The 19,174-nt window shown below is 39.7% G+C and overlaps 1 protein-coding gene across 3 annotated transcripts in view; it reads right to left on the bottom strand.

Moving 5' to 3' along the window:
- Window positions 1-6,884, bottom strand: part of edil3a (EGF-like repeats and discoidin I-like domains 3a) — a 131,602-nt gene extending 124,718 nt beyond the window's left edge. For all 3 annotated transcript variants that reach the window (XM_042488581.1, XM_042488582.1, XM_042488583.1), the window contains exon 1: window positions 6,518-6,884. In XM_042488581.1, coding sequence (XP_042344515.1) covers window positions 6,518-6,581 — 64 coding nt within the window. In that variant the 5' untranslated portion in view covers window positions 6,582-6,884. The remainder of the gene's footprint in view (window positions 1-6,517) is intronic.
- Window positions 6,885-19,174: the final 12,290 nt, after the last annotated feature.

Raw genomic sequence — 19,174 nt, 5'->3', positions numbered from 1 at the left:
TTGAGTTGTGATATAAAACATGCAGACCAGGTTCGATGATGCCAGGCTACAGTGTGGAAGTCTAATGTTTTCTAATGCAATTAGCAGATTGCACCCTGACAACCTCAAATGGTATTTTTGAGTAAACTAAAAGGCGACATTAAACTGTAGCTTAATTACTGCAATAAGCATTAGGGAGATATTGCATTGTGACACTATAATTGAGTGTAAACCTATATTTTGTATTCAAATGTGAACTCACTGAGTTTAATGACTAGTTAGTTTGGCCTCTATATTAAGTCATAGCACACACTGTGATAAAAGGGGGGTTACAATAATTAAGAATAATTTCAGCCATATTCTGCAGGTGCAGCTAGAAGCAAATGTATGTGAGTGAATAGAAATGTGCTGTTCATCTTCTACACAGCCTAATAACAGTTGAGTAACAGTATAGGCCTAATGCTTACCTTTGACTTCGTGCTGTCAAAATCATTTTCAAAGAACGCTGTTCAAAGCCAGGTTTATAATGTTATTTCAACACATTAATGTAGTTGTCACATATCGCCTTACATTAACAGTAGCCTAAAGGGGGTTGAATTGATGCCATACATACAGCAGATGAGTTATATTTGTAAACTGAAAACCATTTCCCTCAGTGTAAATTAAGCTTTCTTTCACAGACAAAAAACAATTTGCAAAATCCCTTCACAAAAACATTTTAAGTCTTGTATGTGGTATATTCTGGATTTATATGAATGGATGACAAGCTCCCAAGTGCTGGGCTAGTCACAGAAAATACCACAGGCTCATGCTAAGAACGTTAGCATGTTGTGTATATGGGGAAAATTTGTCTAGCAAAAGACAATTATTTTGTCTGTGTAATAATGGAGCCCAATTTAGTATTTTTCTTTAGTACTGCCGCCATCCAGCTATGTTTTATGTGCATTTTGTGTAGAATCTCAACACAATTGCATAGAAACCCCGCCGCCATTTAGTATTTTTAGGGATACACAATAGGCTTATATTGGCACATAATCGGTACCGCCTGATATTGGCGTAATTTAAATTGAACTATCAGAATCGGCCAACATGCTCTTTCTTATTTTGCACAATGAATGAATAACACAAAGCATTGCATTTAATGTCTCTGTCTATAGATGGGCCGTTACCATAAGAATATGTATATTATGATGTTAATTCCACTACAGAATGGCCTGATGATCACTTAAACTGTGCAGGGGAAAACGTGGATATATCGATATCTGTGTTGTTATCGAACGGCATATCGGATATGGACAAAAAAATCATTATTGTGCATCTCTAATAATTTCGGAGGAGTAACTGGCTTGCAGAGGGACACAGACACACCAACTCACAGATATAAATGCTCACAACAGCCAATTGCATAGGCTAGGCGTAGAGCCTATGTACAGCAATAAGTAAGCCTTCGGATAAACTACTGCGCAGTAATGTTGAATAATACATTGTATTCTACTATATCAATGATATCGAACCTATATTACATGTTGCCAGTTAAAAATGATTTGTCTAAACAATAATTTAAGGCCAACTGTAGCATGAAATTACATTATCTACTTCAGGCTAAATGTGTTTTGTCTGGATGGCTTTTGTCTTTATATAATGTATCTTTCTAGTGAGTCAAGAAAGTAGTGAGCTTCGGGAAACTCACGAACAATCTCAGACAATATGTTACAGTTCATTTCAAACACGACATCATTTAACTTCATTAGCTTCAATGCTTTTGCCACACATTCACACTGTGGTCCTGCGCTGTGAGCCCGCTTGTGCCTCGAAAAGTTGAGTCATTAATCGTGACCCAGTGGGATTACTTAAAACCAGCATGTGGTCGTCTAAATGTTCAGTCTATGAAAGGATGTGCTGCTGCATGTTCTTAGCTGAAAAAGTGAAGTCCGCTCAACATGAAATGACACTACAAACGAAACATTCATGTAATCTCTTTACTGTTTCAGAGGGTCTTTTTTCTTTCCCTGGCACAGTCACGGCCTGAGTTTTGACATTGGCATTAATAGAATGTTAAGGAGATCGCTGCTTAAGCCAGCTGTCATAATGTAACATGATGCTTTTAGTAAATGTTAGACCTTTAACATGTCTGGGAAAATTCAGAATCAGTGTTTCCAGAGTTTTGTGAATAGAAACATCAGACATCGATTTAAGGATTAGGGGAAAATATGGGAAAGTCTTGTGTAAAAAGAGGGTATTTTTACTGCTGATCTGTATTTGTGTTCCTCTTGTTCCTTTTTCGATCTCTGACGTGCAGAGGCAAAGTTGATAAGACTCTAGTCACCTTGAAAATCTACAACTGGGCATAGACCACAGTGCAATGCCAACACCAATATTTAAGTTAAGTGTGATCTGCATCAGGTGATTATACAACTACAGGGAGGGAGGAAATCGGATACAAAGACTTAACAAGCTAGTCATTTTTTTTTCCTGTCAGAAGGCTTATATGAGTGTATGTTGGCTCAAACAACTTATTTCACCACTGTGCTGCCTGTTCGTGTATTAGGGCCACTGAAAGTTCTTTGGTAAGCACTTCCTCAGCGTGTGTCCTTGCAACCTCTCTAACCGTCCCTCAAGTGCCCTCCCAATAAGTCAAGCATGAAATGTAGACAGGGCAACCGAGGGCCAGACTATAGCAAAGACAAATAGCTCCGTATCCATTAACTTGTCAGCATAGGAGTCAAATGAACTCTCCATCTATGTTAATGGGATTAAGGAACATCTGCTCTCACAATGAACAGCCCAATCAAGTTCCACAAACACACAAAAAAATAAAGACAGTAGCCAATGTTGCTACAGCTGTGAGGAAAGATTGATTTATGTGTCCAAATGTTACATTTTTTGTGTGTGGGTTGTCGTCCGTTGAGTTGCTTTCTTTCCAGTGTTTATCATGGCTGCTGATCTGACAGAGGTCTGACCTCTCACGGTTGATTGAAGACTATGCCATTTAAAACCAGAGTGAAGGGCAGTATAGAGGAAGGCTGCAAGTCATTGTTATTAAAAGTCACCTGCACATCCACCATAACCTTTACCGGCCAGTAAATGTAATGAGTTTTTAGCTATATCCCGATCATATGAATACATTTAAGAAGACCATCTTCTGTTAATAATCCCAACTATTTGCAAACAAAAGCTCCATTTTTATTCTGCACAGAGGCAACCAGCTGACTTAAAAGTATTTCATTTTAAGAAAATCAAGGACATACCACAACTGACTTTGTCATTAATATGTATGTCTTCAAAACAGCTCATTGTAAAAAGACCTTTCTAGACTTTTAAGAAAAGGCCAATATTAGGGCAGCTCCAACCAATTATTTCGATGTGCTTCTTTTGTTTTTTGATTTTTTTCAGTAAAATGTCTGAAAACAGGGAACTGTGCCTGCTATAATCCCTAAAACACTAAGAAAAACTGAAATAATATATTCCGATTGCTTGCATAGTTTGACCAACCATTCAAAAGCCAAAAATATTTATTTTGCAATTAAATAAGACAAAGAGATGAAGCAAATTAGAGCTGCAATGATTAACCAATTAGTTGCCAACTATTAAATTAATTGCCAACTAATTCAATAACCGAATAATCAGTTTGAGTGATTTTTAAAATTCTCTGATCCTGGCTTCATCAACGTGAATATTTTCGGGTTTCTTTACTCTATGACACTATACGGAATATCTTTGGGCTGCGGACAAAACAAGACATCATCTTTGACTTTGGGAAACACTAATCAGCATTTTTCACATTTTTCTGACATTTGTTTTACAAAACAACTGATAGACTAGTTATAGAAAATAATCAATAGATTAATCTACAATTAAAATAATCCTTATTTGCAGCCCTACAGAAAGTCATCACATTTTTCAAGTATTATACAGCAAATGTTTGAAAAATGTGCTTAAAAATGAAACACAAACTTTAATCAGTTACCAGGTTTTTTGTTAAATCATTTTCCGTTGTTTCACTAATCAGTTAATGAACTACTCAATGCAGCCAGTATGGCACTGCTGCAGTAATTTGTTTACAAATCTTAGGTCACATATCTGCAGTGATCAATACATCTTATAACTCTTGACAATCACAGCCCAAAGTGCAAATACTACAATAACATGATGCATCTGAGGACAATGTAAGCGAGTTAGTCTGTTTTCCATGGCTCCATGATGTCTGAAGCAGTATTAGGTTACATGCAGCCAACAGTGTCTATCCCGTTCATTATCAGTCAGGTCTATTGTTTATCCAAATGTACCAGATGCCATTCCTGCCAGCAAGGAAGTAGCCTTCTGTCAGTCGCTCCCTCAAGTTTTGAACTGACCAAAATTACAGTCTGTGAATGTGACAAGTGACTGATCAGGCCAATTTAAATCCAAAATAATTCTATAAATCGCAACATTTTTACAGCTGTGCACTGTGTTTGCCCAACTTTTTCCAAACGTGTTAATCAAGTGAAATGTTTAAGGGAAATGAACAGTGACCAACAATATTAACACTGATCATGATTCACCAATAGCAAACACTCACGTCGCCCCTCCAGATGGCTATCCATTTGCCTAAAAGGCTCTAATTGCGAGGCCATTATAACAAGACTGAGACTAAAATTAAGATGCATAAAATTCATTAAAACTGACTCTCTAAACAAGCACAAAAGCATCTTACATTTCCATACAGAAGGCCAACTGGTGCAGTCATGTGCTTTGTCCAGGCAGACAGGCTGAATCTCAAACAATGTGTGAGAGTCAGCACCAGTAACCAACCAGAGGAAGTGATGTATTGCACACTGACTTGGAACAATGCAGTCTGTTTTACCTGAAGGCGAATGTTTCTACCCCATCAATTTGTCTCACTGGACAGAGGCAACCAGTGACATCCTCAATAGAGTGTTTGTTAGCAGGTAAAGACAACTGCTACCTTTGAGAAACCACAAAAGGAAAGTATAACGTAGCTTTTGTGTAAAAAAAAAAGATTCCTAATCATCAAAATGAACTCTTCATGATGGTGAGTTTAAATGCTTTTGGACCTTTGTCCAGTCTGACTCTGGGTTTAGCAAAGTCTGGCAGTTACATTGCTAAAATAGGTGACCAAGGATGCCTGTAAGGATGCTCACAGATCAAATACTGTTAACACTCTCCATCCACCTCCATCTCCTCCTTTCATCAGCTATTTTATGCCAATGGGGTTGCAACTGTGCTCACCTTGGAACCAGATGGACAAAAATCCCTTTTACAATAACACAAATTTAACCAGGATATGATTAATTGAGGGACAAGTTCAGGGTGTATTTTTAACTTGCTGAGCCTTGAAACAAGCCAACCCACAGCACCTCGACTCCCTGCTTTTTCCTCTGCATTCATTATGCCAGCCTACCAGGGAGTATTATGTCTTGTAACGGCAGATTCAGAGTTGACACTGCGAGGCTTAGGGAGCCTTAGAAACTCTGCTTAAGGCACACTCCTGGTGTAAAGACTGAGGTCTGTCTGACATGCGTGACTCCTGAGGCAAGCATGTTGCTAAATGAATAGAGACAGGAAGGATGGCATGACCCACTTCCACAAGGACTATACTGCTTTCTTACAAATCCCACAGGTACTGTTCTGCACTGTTCACAGAGAATATACAGCGGGCAAAAGCTTAAATATTCCCAGAAACTGGAAGGGCAAAAGGAGGGGGGGCGTGGAGTGAGATGAATGCTGATCCAGTGAGTCAGGTGAATCTGTAAGCTTGTAACAATCTCCTCTCTACATAAGGACAGTTTTTGGTGAGACTCTAGACTTGCAATACACAGCTGACCCTCTCCTGGCGTCATCCTAGTCAATAATGGTACCGTGATGCAAGTAATACAGGAGGCTCTCTAGCATATCTCCTCTGAGTGATAGCATCTGCTTCTGTCTAAAGCCCACACTGGAGAAATCTTTCCATTTATCTTTTTTTTCTTAATTCAGTTTGTAGAAGAAAAAAAGTGACGTCCTTTCTGGGGCTAGATCTGGACGTCTGTCTTTTTTTAAACAGGAGCAAATCAAACAGCTGAAGATTATTAGTGAGGGCGCACGAAACACTGAAGCAGTGCACATTTCTACCTTAAAATGTGCGCGCCTGATGCACGGACTGATTTGGTCCCTTATCACAGAGAAATTGCGCACGGTTAAACAATAAAAACAATGTGTTTCATCGCGTCAAACTAGTGTCCTTAAAACGCAAGTAAACCAATTATCTAATGAGTCGTGCAGAGATTACAAGCGGTAGTTTTGTGCTGCCAAATCGTACTGACAGACAGCTCGTATTCCGCAAACAATACAGTCTTTCCATGGACGCACACTGCATTTTGTCCAGCTATCCATGTGGGCTTCCCCCTTTTAAATCATCACTTGGCCACTTTTAGTAGCCAGGATGCTCCGATTGCTGGTGATCAGTTTACTCCCACGCTAAAGGGATAGTCGTGTAAAAAAAAACAACAAAAAAAAAAACAAGGATGTTTTAATGACAGCCAGTCACTTTCCCACTCACCTTTCACATGCTGCGGGACAGCGGCGCCTAAACACAGGGCGATGGAAAGCAGGAGCGGTCCCATCCTCTCACAATAAACAGCTCTGACTTCCAAGGTTACAGAGGTGTGTGGGAAAAATAATAATAAATCACGGAGCAATAGCCAAAAGTTCTCCCTCCTGGGCTATAACGATTGCCCTTGGAGCTGTTGCTGTTATGTCCGCTCAGGTAAAGTCCTCCTCTGTGATAAAGTCGGCAGAGAGACGCGCTCTCGCACCTGGATTTGTTTTTTTTTTTCCTGCAGGAACAAGTGAAGTGAGGCTGCCGGGTCCCCCTCAGCTGCTGCTGCCTTCCCCGCTCCTACCGCAGTGGTGCGATGTAGTGGATAGCGGCGTGTGCGCTCAATGCTCCTGGACAACTACTGTCAAGTGTCCCTGAGTAAGGTACGTAATCACTTCCGGTTATGACTTCCAAAATAAAGTCAGGCAATTAAATAAATTTGACTAAAAACTTGCTGAATTGGATTCCTAATGATGCAAAAGAGGGTTAATACATGACATTTTACAGGTAATATTTGATTTTATTTTGACAGTCTTTTTTATTGCATGAACTGCAATGCACTGGACAACTTTTTAAATATTACTCAAAGTTATTATTGTTGTTATTATTATTATTATTATTATTATTATTATTATTATTATCTTGTGGCATTTATAAAGCCAAATGGCATATGCACGATAATTTAACTCGTAAAAGTTCATCGTTTGTTTTGAAAGGACAATCATTTAACATCCCGTCTAGGCGTTGCAATTTGACGCAGCTTCAAGGACAGATCATTTGGCTCAGGAGGATGTGCGCTTCACGGCTGGTAACCGTAAAACCGACCGAGGCGGTGTCTCGCTGATGGAGACAACTCTTCCTCCTCCTTCTGAAGTGCACCCCCAAAAAGTCTGCCAGGGTTTGGACTTTAAATTGTGTATAATCAGCCTCCTTTGCCTTTCCTTAACCCCCCTTTTTAAACGCCTCATGGCTCTCTTTTAAACTCAGAGGAAGTTGGATAGCTGTTTCAGATAGGCTTCTCCCTGGAAAGCCTTTATGGTTTTAAGGTGCAGATCTTGAACCCACCCAAAAGATTTAAGTAGCAAATTCTGTCATGTCAATAAGTTATTTGTGAACAACATCCATACATTTATGTGTCAGTTCCTCCTGACATCCTGCACTGTAAAATCTGACAAGATTATTTAATTTATCTTTTTTAAATCTAGTAAACAGATTGCCTTAAAAAAATGTAAGTAAATAGAACTATCAATCTCAATTTATGTTTACTTTATCTCTTATTGGTAAGTTCACTTAAAACTTTGTTATAGTTACTTAATTTTGTGAAGTTGCTGTAACTTGAAAATGACAAATTAAATTAAACCAACTTATTACGTTTTAGCAACATAAGTAAATCAAGTAGGCTAATTTGTGCTATATATCTGTATTCTGTTGGTTCCAAACTAGTCAGTCATATCCATATTTTCTCCCAATTTCATTATTGGCTAAATCATCAAGTTAAGTCAGACTAATTTGGTTGACTGAAGTTGCTAATACTTTGAAAGAACAAGGTAATTTCACTTGTCATTTTTAAGTTGCAACAACTTCACAAAATATAGTAAATACAGCTACATTTCAAGTAAACTCAACACTTAGATATCAAGTAAAAATGATTTAAATTCTATAGTCTTATTTAACCTCCTTTTTCAAGGCAGTCGGTTTCCAAGATTATTTTAAGCAAAATCAACTTGTCACATTTTACAGTGTGTAACTCAGTAAATACTTCTTTTTCTTTTTTTTTTTAACATGATACTGTTTGTTGTCGTGGAACAGACCAAAAAATGCAGTTTGTGATGGTCACAGAAACACAGTGTAAAAACACTTTGATTTCAAGAATATTAAACGATAAAGTGTGTGTCCACATTGCAATATGCTTATCATTACTCCATTAATGACAGTCGGACAACTGTAGATGTTTTTCATGTCCTACAGCTTGTTTTTCGGTTGAAAAGTCACTGCAGCTCCTTAGTGGGATGACACATGTTCTGCTGATCTAACTGAAAGGTTGATCTTAATGACCAGCTTGGGATTTCATCCATCAGGCACCATTGACAAGGCACTGATGAAACTAGAATGTAAACTGCTGTAGGTATCTCACTGAGCTGTGGCATTTTCAAAATTAGATTATTTTGCACACAGGCAGCATCACTCTGATTCATGTGCCATGTGTGATATTTCAGCCACTGCTGATTGGATTTTGATGAAACTTGGGGTTAAATGAATCTGACAGACGAACTTTACCTCTTTTAAATTCACACTGATTAACCCATGGTGGAGACTATAATCACAGGTCAAATCGGGTGCTATTTTTCACTAAGCAGTTAGTTGTGTTGCATGTTGAAGTCCCTCTTCAGACACATTTTAATACCATAAAATAATGGACGTAGCTACAGTGATGTCATCCATTAGTTTGTGGACTGCTGTTTCGAACCCTTTAGTTTGGCATTTCGACCGTCGCCATCTTAGTTTTTTGGAGCCAGAATGACCATATTTGGATGGGGGGTGGAGCCGTGGAGGAATGAAGAATATAGATCTGACTCACAGACTGTAGAAAGGCCTCACAGACAGCCTGTCACTCAAGGGGCCAGCCCTTAAACATGCATACGTTTAGGCCTGAATAAAATGTAAACTGGTGAGTTACAAAAAAAAACAAATTCACCCCTGCCTAAACCTAACCATCCGTGCCTGCACGTGCTTTTGTTGACATCCTGGTGTTGGTTGCTATGTGCTGTTGTTGCCTAAACATAAGCACATGCAGCATCATCCCACCATGTGATAACTGTGCTAATGCTAACTTTACTTACTATACCAACAAGTCCACTCTGTGCTGGAGGTTTCAGGTTTCTTCGCTGGTGTTGTGTTTAAGTTTGTTCCCCTGTCAATATGTGTTAACCCTCTCAGACAGCTATTGGCTTTCATATTAGGGATGTACCTAATCTATTTTGCCTGCTGTGTGTTTAATCTCAGATTTTAGGGAAAGTGGAGAAATGTGAAAACACATCTCTAGTTACTACCACACCAATATAGTCAAGGTCATTTAATTTAGGGGACATAAACATAAGAAAAACATATTTTTTTGAGTGAACAGGGACTTAAAGTATAATATTTGATGGGCAAAGTAGGACAGAGTTTGAAGTTTTCAATGTGTTGAAAATGTTAAAATGTTGTTTAGAACAATGGACTCCTCTTGCAAGGACATGCAATTTGGGATTTGATTTTCTCCTCAGGTGACATTTACTGTAGGTCAATAACTGGTCGTTAGGGAGAATGCATCATTTTAAAGAGACTTCACACACTCTGTTTAATACCATGCTCTAGCCTCTATTCCCACACATTTTAGTGAGTATTTTCCACAAATGAAAAAAAGGAGCAGGACAAGGCCCAGATTTTAAGCTGATGTCATCACCCAACATCCCATAGTTATCAGTCTGACCTTGAGGAGTTTCTGAGCTCCTCATCATGAATCATGAAAGATATCAAGTGTCTCATGGTTTAATGTAGATAGAAACCTATAACTGTATGCACTTGGTCAAGACCTATAAATCATCTGCAGTCCCGACAGTAAAGTCTGCTATCATCTTAATGAGTCGCCGCCCTCTATTCGTACGATCACAGCACCTCCCATTGTTTCAGCTCGCTCCAGCTCCATAGCAGATCATACTTAGTTGAAAACGTGATCTCTTTTAAAAGGTATTATTACTAAGGAGGATTACTAATGAGAAGAAAACAACTGGACTGTCTCATTGGTTTCAATTTAAGGATCCACTCAGGATATTTTGTGCTAATCCTACATATCAAGACAACACTTTTATAGTGATTTTTTACTGGTATTACCTTCTGTTTGGTGGAATTTACTCTTTAAATCAGATAAACATAATACCTTTCTTCTCGGTGTTTGACTACTGTGCAGTTACAACCATGAAACTGTCAAAAGTCCTCATTAGGCTTTAGTTTCATGTGTGCCGGAGAGAGAAAGAGAGAAAAAAAAATATCAAACAACAGAGAGATGATCAGAGAGGATTCACAGAGGCTTGCTGGTAAATCTGTACACTATATATAGGCCCTTTGACCCCCTCACTGTCTCCACTGCCAGCCTACACACTGAACACAGCTCCTACAACTGTATTCTGCAAATCCTCCACAGTCGTACATCTAAACCTCGCCACTGCCAGTCCTTCCTCGAACTCAAACTCCTCTCGTCTCCTTTGCCCTTGTTGAAAGGCTGAGCTCAGACCAGTGAATCCTCTTCAGCTCACACATCCATCCTCATTTAGGCCATGGGGACCCATTTAGGATGAGCAACGGGCTGGAAAACACAGTGACCTTCTCATATTTGACTCATTTACTGCTGTTTTTATTTCTGCTACTAAAAAACGGGCGCCATGTTTTTATTTCGGGCAAAAGTTACAGAGTTGGAGTTGGAGTGGCTACTATTTCTTTTGCAGCAATAATCCCTACCTTGAAGGGCATAGAGATTTTTATCCTTTTTTTCCGAATGGACAGGGGGAGCTAAAGAACCTTTCGGATGCAGGAGTAATCTCAAATTGAAACTTAATGGGTGAAGAATCTATAAATCCAGACTGAGAATGTACTATTGGCATGAGGCTTTATTATCTATCATGCCTTTAGCGTTTTCATAACCACAATTTTAATGAGGTTAACCTCTTTAAAACAGTGGATAAGGGGATAATCACTTTTTTCCTCCTTGCCTGTCTGTATTTCTATCTGTGTGCTCCCTCTTCCTCCCCATTCCCTCTGTCTCTCGCAGGGGGAGAAGAGCTTTTTCATATCCACTCACTCCCCCTCTCATCTCCCATGTCTCCAGGTTCTTGCGCTCTCCTTCCCAATCAGACTGCTGGAGTCGTGTTCAAGGCCTCCCTCTTTCTCTCTGCACTCACCACAAAGACAGTCTAACAAAGGCCTAAGGCAGAGAAAGGGAGAACGAGAGGCAGCAAAGGGAAAGAGGTGGTGGTGGTTAGAAGGGGTGGCGGGCGGCGGTGATGGTGGCGGGCGGCAGTGGTGGGAGGGGAGGCGCAGAGCAGGATGGAAAAAGCGAGATAGTAAAGGAGATGGATGAAGAAAGTGGGAGAGACAGAGAGAGCGAGGGGCACATTGAGACAGTGAGGAAGGCAAGCAACACTAAATTAGATGCTCTTGGAGAAGAGACAGTGAATTAATTCCAAAGAGAATATTGCATTGTATCTTCTTTTCCCTTCCTCTCTCAGCATTGGGACACAGTGCGGAGTTATGTGTTTCCCCCAGCAGGCTTCTCTATTTCTCTCCTCTCTCTTCTGTTAGTCCCAGGCCGTTGATACCACTGGCACCGGCTCATGCTTTCCCTCTCTTTGTCACTGTGCTTATTATTATCTTTTTTTTCCAGCGGCAAATGCACTGAGTGCTAACGTTACAAATGCACTGAAAATGAGATTTTGATTGAGCTATGATTGTGATGTTCAATATAATGCTACTTTGAGCATTTCTTTGTCATTGGAAATCTGACAAATTGCACAACTGCTATAAAAGCACTGGGTGTTTCATCTTTAAATAATAATAAAAAAAAAGAACAAACACAACTCTAAGATATTGCATTCCCATCAAAAGTCTTCTTATTTTTTTGTACTTTTACAATGTCATCCATTGCTTTTCAGTTTTCCAGAGTGAGCGAACCATGATACATTGCCTAACAAGGAACATTTTCCATAACTCGCCCCCACTGTGCGACCATAATAACAATGATCTGCCACTGTGCACCCTATCCCATCTGTTTCCACGTCGAATACGTCCAAGGCAGCAATCTGGTGGTTGCCTGAAACACTGGCCTGAGCCCCCACATCCACAAACCTGCATTTCTTATTTAAACGATGGCTGGAAATCATAATATTTGGCTGGGTTTGCTGAGTAGTCAGCTATGCTCTGCTGACGTTCCACTCTACAGATTTTTTGTCAGTTTGTGCTGAATGAATAATACAGTGATATGTATATCGGGCTCTGCTGAATGATTGACATGAGCTCTCACACTATTCTAAACTAGCCTTCTTATAGCTGTTTAATTAGCCGGGAATTTAGCCTTTGAGTCTAAGTTAGACATCTCTGTTTATTTAAAATCTGCAAGCGCTTACTTAATGCATAGTGTGCAAATAAGCCTATCTTCTACGAGTCTTAAATTCAGGGCAGTATCAGTGTCTGAAATTAATTTAATTTCAGACATTGCTACAAAAGCTGATGATACCAGTAATACCACATTTAGGATGCAAAAACAAATGTTTTGAGCAATCAAAGATTCTTTGTCTGGCTCAGCAAGACTCCTTTTAACTAAACTCCACAGATTCCTCAAACCAAGAGGACTTAGCAGGGTGTTATTTTAACAGACTCACATTTCTTGTTGGCTTTAAACAGTTTTTTTAATTAGAGACAGCTTTGTTTATTCAGATTTTCAGGCTTCAGTTTGGATCATTCAGATTTTGCTCACGTTATATAACTGCCGGGATCAAGGATAAGATTTTAGCAGCCTGAAAGTTAAAGACAGTTTTTCCTCTCGGATTGGGCAAATATTTTCTTCGCTGGCAGAGGCTTGGGATTTAAGAACAATTTATAGAGATGACACTCAGCCCTTTACTGAGGACTTCACTTCAAAGCCTGCGTAAGCGCACACTGCAATCATGACACACACAACTGCAACCACTGTTATACTTTGATAGAAACACACAAAACAAGGCAATAGTGGGAACATAAATGCACGGGTATGCCGGGGAGTGGTTCTTTAAGTCTGTGAGTTTGATCTTCTTTCCCCAAGACCTCATTTTCCACACCACAATGCCACATATCAACAAAAGCAAATGGCTCAGAAGGACCTTATTTCTTGTGCGAAGATCAATATGCTGTTCACCTGCATGAGACAGCAGGATTTATAATGTTACAGTGTGAGTTATGAGGAAGTCCACCCCCTCCACCACCCTGATCATCAAAGACTTGAGTAAACACATGAACTCCACCATCACCCATCACTCCATCCTGTTGCTCATCTGTAGTCGTTAACAGCAAAGTGCTCACTAAAAGGTATTAGAGAGGCTAAAGGGAGGCTCCACTGATTAAAAGTGTAACCTTGTTTTGTGGTGCATCTTGAGTGAGTTAATTACAACTTGTTTGGTTTGATTTAATTAGCATTTCATTCAATCAGCTGTTCCAATGCTGGCTGATTGATCAAATCAACAGCCAAGGTACTGAGGTATTTGGCAGAGCTCTGCTTAGCATCTTTTCAGCTACAGACAGGTATAAATGTAGGCAATCTAAGCCAGTGCGAGTGATACCATAATGTGCTTATTTGATAGAAACGCATCTTTCTGTATGTTCTGTTATGATACAGGAAGACACATTTAGGTATTACTGATGAGTATCCTTTCTGACAAGCATGATTAAAGGCAGCATCTTTGCAGTATTAGCAGTATTTTGTTTGCCCTCTGCACTGACCTCAGTCTACACAGACCTCTTAAAATCTATTCAGCTTAAACTTAAAATATTTGGTGAAAACGTGAGTTACAAAGAAATTGGGCTTTGATTCTGGATTTTCCTAATGCAAGAGTTGCTCGAGATCTGCTATTAAGCCCACTTCTCAAGCACATTGACGCAAGTGACTCACTCTCTTTTAAGAGCAAGGGCACATTTTTAGCCTACCCATAGAATCAATCAAGGGAATCACTGGTCTGTGCTACACTTGCCTGAAAATAAATTGTATCAGTAGTAGTATGTGAGGGATAATGGTAAGGGGTTTCAGGTAAGGATACATCATGCTTCAGCGAACTGCTTATAAAAACCATTTACTGAGGCTACTTAAGGCCTTTGTTCCAAGTGGAACCACAGAAAGTATTTACTGACACCCAGAGGGTCTCACATATTATCAAGCTGCACACAAAAGGCATTTGGGGATCACATGAATGTGTATTTGTGTTCATTGCTTGTTGTGTAAGTGAGTGTGGATTATTTTCTTGTAATTATGTCTGTGTTTGTGTAGTACTTAAAGTGTCATAAAAAGGCCACATAGACAACAAAACATTTTGTTACATGGCAGTCTGTCTAGAGTACTTAAATGATTGTTAAACACTGCAAAGTTTGCCTAAACTATTCATTTCACCAACATAATTAAACTGTCTACTTGAAATGTGTGATCTTATGGGGACAACTGTTTTGGGTGAATCAAATTAGGGTCCAAATAAAGGTAAACATAACCCAGCATACCAATACTTTGTAAAAATAATTCAAGCAAGAGTTTGGGGTCACATGGTTATTCATTTTCATGCTAAGAGTTAGATGAGAAGATTGTCTGAATGCTGAACATGAAGCTATTGCCAGCAGATGGCTAACTTAGCTCAGCATAGATACTTAAAATGTTGGCCCAAAATCCATCTTCTAGCACCATTCATGATTACATGAGTGTAGTTCACATGACTTGACTCTTGGTCCGGGCAAGCAACTTTCTGGAGTCTCAGCCTGTTCTCGTGTTAAAGTCGTCAAATACTGCCACGTTGTCAGTGATTTCGGCGTAGGATACCAACACCAAAAGTCACCTTCCATGGCGGTTTGTAACACAGCCGAATGGAGTCTTTTGTGGTGTTACATATGCCACCGGTCGGTTGGGTGGCACCTGTTGCAGCAGTATTATTTGCAGACAGGCGTAGTAAGAAAATACCGCAGTGGGACTGTTGCGGCTATTGGATATGCTGCTAGACGGCATCAAGTTGAAGTGCTGCAGTAAATATGTAATATAAGGAGCTGGAAGGTCCCTATGGGGCTGGCTATGGGGGGGAGTAGTGGATGGGTCCAACTAATCCCGGACTTTCACCCTGATGCCCGGTGTTCGCTTCCCGTGTGAATGTTTTGTTTTCTTTTTAAAACCCAAAAACATGCTTCTACTGCCTAAACCAAACTATTCATACCTTTGTGACCTAATCCTAACCACCTGCTTTTGTTGCCTAATCCTAACCATGTACTTTAGTTGACATCCTGGTGTTGGTTGTGGCATACTGGAACACCAGCAGACACAGGAGGATAGGTAAGGCATAATATGCAGATGTGAGAGTCCACTGACAAAGTGGTGATATGTGACATCTAGGGCTGAGAACATGCTGAGTCTCCTCTGGTTGCCTGGCAAGTGGTCCAAAACAAAAAATCCACTCAACCCACAGTAAAATAGTTAGTTATTTGCACATCGGTGTCTGTAAATATTAAATGATCTGGATATTTTGTGTAAATTAGCAAGCTTAGAGGTGCTGTTTCTTTTTTACCAAGCCAGGCTAGCCATTTCCTTGTTTCCAGTTTTTGTGCTAAGCTACATTAGTCAATGTGCTGGTAGTAGCTGTGTGCTTAGCATGCATACAGAGTGGTATCAATCATCTCATCTTACTCTCGGCAAGAAAGCAATTGGGCATATGTCCCAAGATGTCTAATTATTTGTTTAACACTAAGAGACTATAAATGGGAAAATTTTGCGTCTTTTTATTTACTTTGTAGTGCATAGTACATAGTTTCAGTAATTAACCCATAAATGTGATTGATTTTTAGGCAACATACAGGGTAATTGAACACCTTTTCTCAAAGGTTTCTCAGGGATTCCAAAGCCAACACTGAACAACACAACAGCTGGAGGTGATGAGCTAGCTGCCCTGTGGATCTTCTCTGCCAAAAATAAAGAGAATACCCGGGTTTAGTCTGTGGAACTTAAGTCATTCATTTCAAATGATATTTTAAACACTTGACTCAAAGTATGAGTAAATGTTTCTGTGCCTTTGAGCACTCATAAAGCTGTTTTTCCCTCCCCACAGCCCAGGCATGATGATGATGATGATGATGATGATGATAATGATGATACATCTTAAGCCAAAGCACATGCAGTCACTTTGCGGGTGGAAAAGGAGGAGATGAAAGAGAGAAACAAGAGGTGACACTTTACATCAAGCTTCCGTTTATGTAGAGTAAACAACAGTGTTGCAGTGTTTACTTACTCACGTGTGAGAACTTTTTCCTAAGTTGATTTTTTGAATAATTTCAGGAAGATGTTGACAAACTGTGATGACAGCAAATGTTGCAGATGAGTAAATGCTGTTCTTGCTGACATTTTAATTGTGTTGTTCAATTATTTGTGGGAGGATGTTCAGTTCAGATCGATTTATTCTTAAAAACATTGGACAAACCCAATGACTAACGCATACTGCAAACCATGTTTCAATGACTATGAAGAATTTATATACTTGGTCAATAGCATTTAAAGAAAACCGTGATGACAAATGTTTGAAAAACTAAAAGAGAGAGGACTCAGAAAAAGACAGAAGCAAAGAGCAATCCAAGGTTATTTTCTCTAGCAACGTGCATCCCAAACTAAGGACCTCATTTATAATGGAAACAAGCGTATGGGTATGTTCAACAATCCAATGCCCTTGTATTAGTATGCTACAGAAACATTCCTTAACTGGTATTGATAGAGAACAGCGCCCTGGAGACCTGGATCCTTTAAAATCTGCCTTCTCATGGAAGGTAATCAACCAGAACAGAACTATTTATTTTGCATTCCTAGCCAAAACCAATCAAAACTGCAATGCCCGAACATTATGCGCTCTGCAGGTTTATTCATAGAGAAAGTGGTAAGGTAGATGTTAAAGATTAATCCCTGCATCACCATTGACTGCCCTGGCAAAAACTATTAAATAATCAATAAGTTAAGTGGAGCTAGGATGGCCGCTGACATGACAGTACCATTGGTCCCTGGGTTACGATCAATACATCGACCCTGCTTGCGGATACTGTTCCCCTTTCCTCTATGGACTCTTCCGCCACCCCATGGTCTGAGGCTGAATACCGTAATATAATAGCTGTCAAGGAATGTTTGTGTCCATTCTCACCCAGCCAGGCATGTAACAGTAATGTTTATGCACCCCCCCCCCCCCCTCCAGAATATGTAAATAATTCAGAGGTTATGCAAGGGATTGTCTTGGCTGCGCCTGTGTCAGGCAGTAAGAAACTCTCTGCTAGGCGAAGGAGGATTTTCAATGCTCTCATCCCCCTCCTTACAAAGCAGTACACTTGACATTTTTCCATTCCAATTCAAGAGTCATCTTTGAGCAGTGTAAGCTTTCCATTTTTTTCCCCCTTTCCCTTAGAGATCTGGAAAACAGCTTTGGGAACTGAGGACACTGTGGGGTAATTAGCAAGCTGCTGGTGGAAGCGAAGCTGGCAAAACAAAATCCGCTTTTCCTCATCGATAGGGAGATTTGAGTCTATCACGAGACTTCTGCAAATGCCAAGTTGCAATACAAGACCTATTATTTCTAATACATTTGGATACTATTCAGTTAGGCCTAGAACTGCAGTAAAATGTCAAAAAATGGAGACAAAATTGCTGAACATCGGCAAACATGCCTAATAAACAACTGTATTTCATGTACAGAAATATAGCATCATTTTGATTTAAAAGGATGTGTAAATTAATTTAAGAAGTTTGACCAAATTTATCTAAAATAACTGGTCCACAGACACCCTTTACACCTTGCAATGAACAGGCTGTTCTGATAAAACATTCTTACATTTTAATACAAAAAGTAACACCAACACATTTGTACACATCTCACATAATGAGCCAGTAATTTGTGCATAACCCAGGTATTTTGGAAGACTGTGGTCACATGATCAATGAGCTGATGGGAATAAACAAGGAAGTAGTCCCGAGCATTCTGTGCGGAGGCCAGTTGTTGTGGTGGATGGGTCACAGATCATCAGACTGTCCCCCAGGACTTTTCATTTGAGATGGGTGTTCAGAACCATGTAAATTTTAAGTCATAAGGTTTTCCCTAACCATATTAAAAATTCCCTAAACCTAGCCACAGTAACATTACTGGCACAAACCTAAAAACACCAAACCATGATTTTTTTCTAAACCTAACCACAATAACTTTTACTGCCTTAATCTACCAGCCTTGGGCAGAGCATATCTGTAGAGAGGGAATTTGTTACCCACAAAAGTAACATGACAGATGCACATTTAAAATTCAACAGGAGCATTCGTTGCTAGAGGCCGGTGCACTATTGTGCAGCGCAAATACCAATAAAAAGAACGGCTGAGCATGACCAGCAATCACAACATTGGGTAATGGCGCATGCCGCGCGTAAACACGCACAAACCAACAAAACAACATGACCAGCAGCACTGTGTAAAGGTGCAGAAATAGGCACAAATAAACAACAACTAAAAATCATCACCAGTAACACTGCGTAAAGTAACACAATTAAACCATTGCGTAAAGGCACATAAATGCACACCAAAAACCACCACAATAACAACTTTGATCACACTAGCGCAACCAGCTGACCAGAGGCAAACAATTACACACACAACACAGAGAAACAACACTATAATCTTCAGCAATGAAAAGCAGACATGAAAAGAGTCTACTTACCCTCCCTGTCAGTACGACTCCGCTCCTTGTTGATGCAAGGACATAATGTCCTTGATTTTAAACCATTTTCGTATATCCATTTTATTTAAAACAACATACTGCCAATGCAGTTTTTTTTAGTTTACATAGCTGCTCCGGTTTC

This window comes from Plectropomus leopardus, chromosome 6 (genome assembly GCF_008729295.1).
Source record: "Plectropomus leopardus isolate mb chromosome 6, YSFRI_Pleo_2.0, whole genome shotgun sequence".
Taxonomy (NCBI): Eukaryota; Metazoa; Chordata; class Actinopteri; order Perciformes; family Serranidae; genus Plectropomus; species Plectropomus leopardus.
This window is presented reverse-complemented; position numbering and strand designations above follow the sequence as displayed.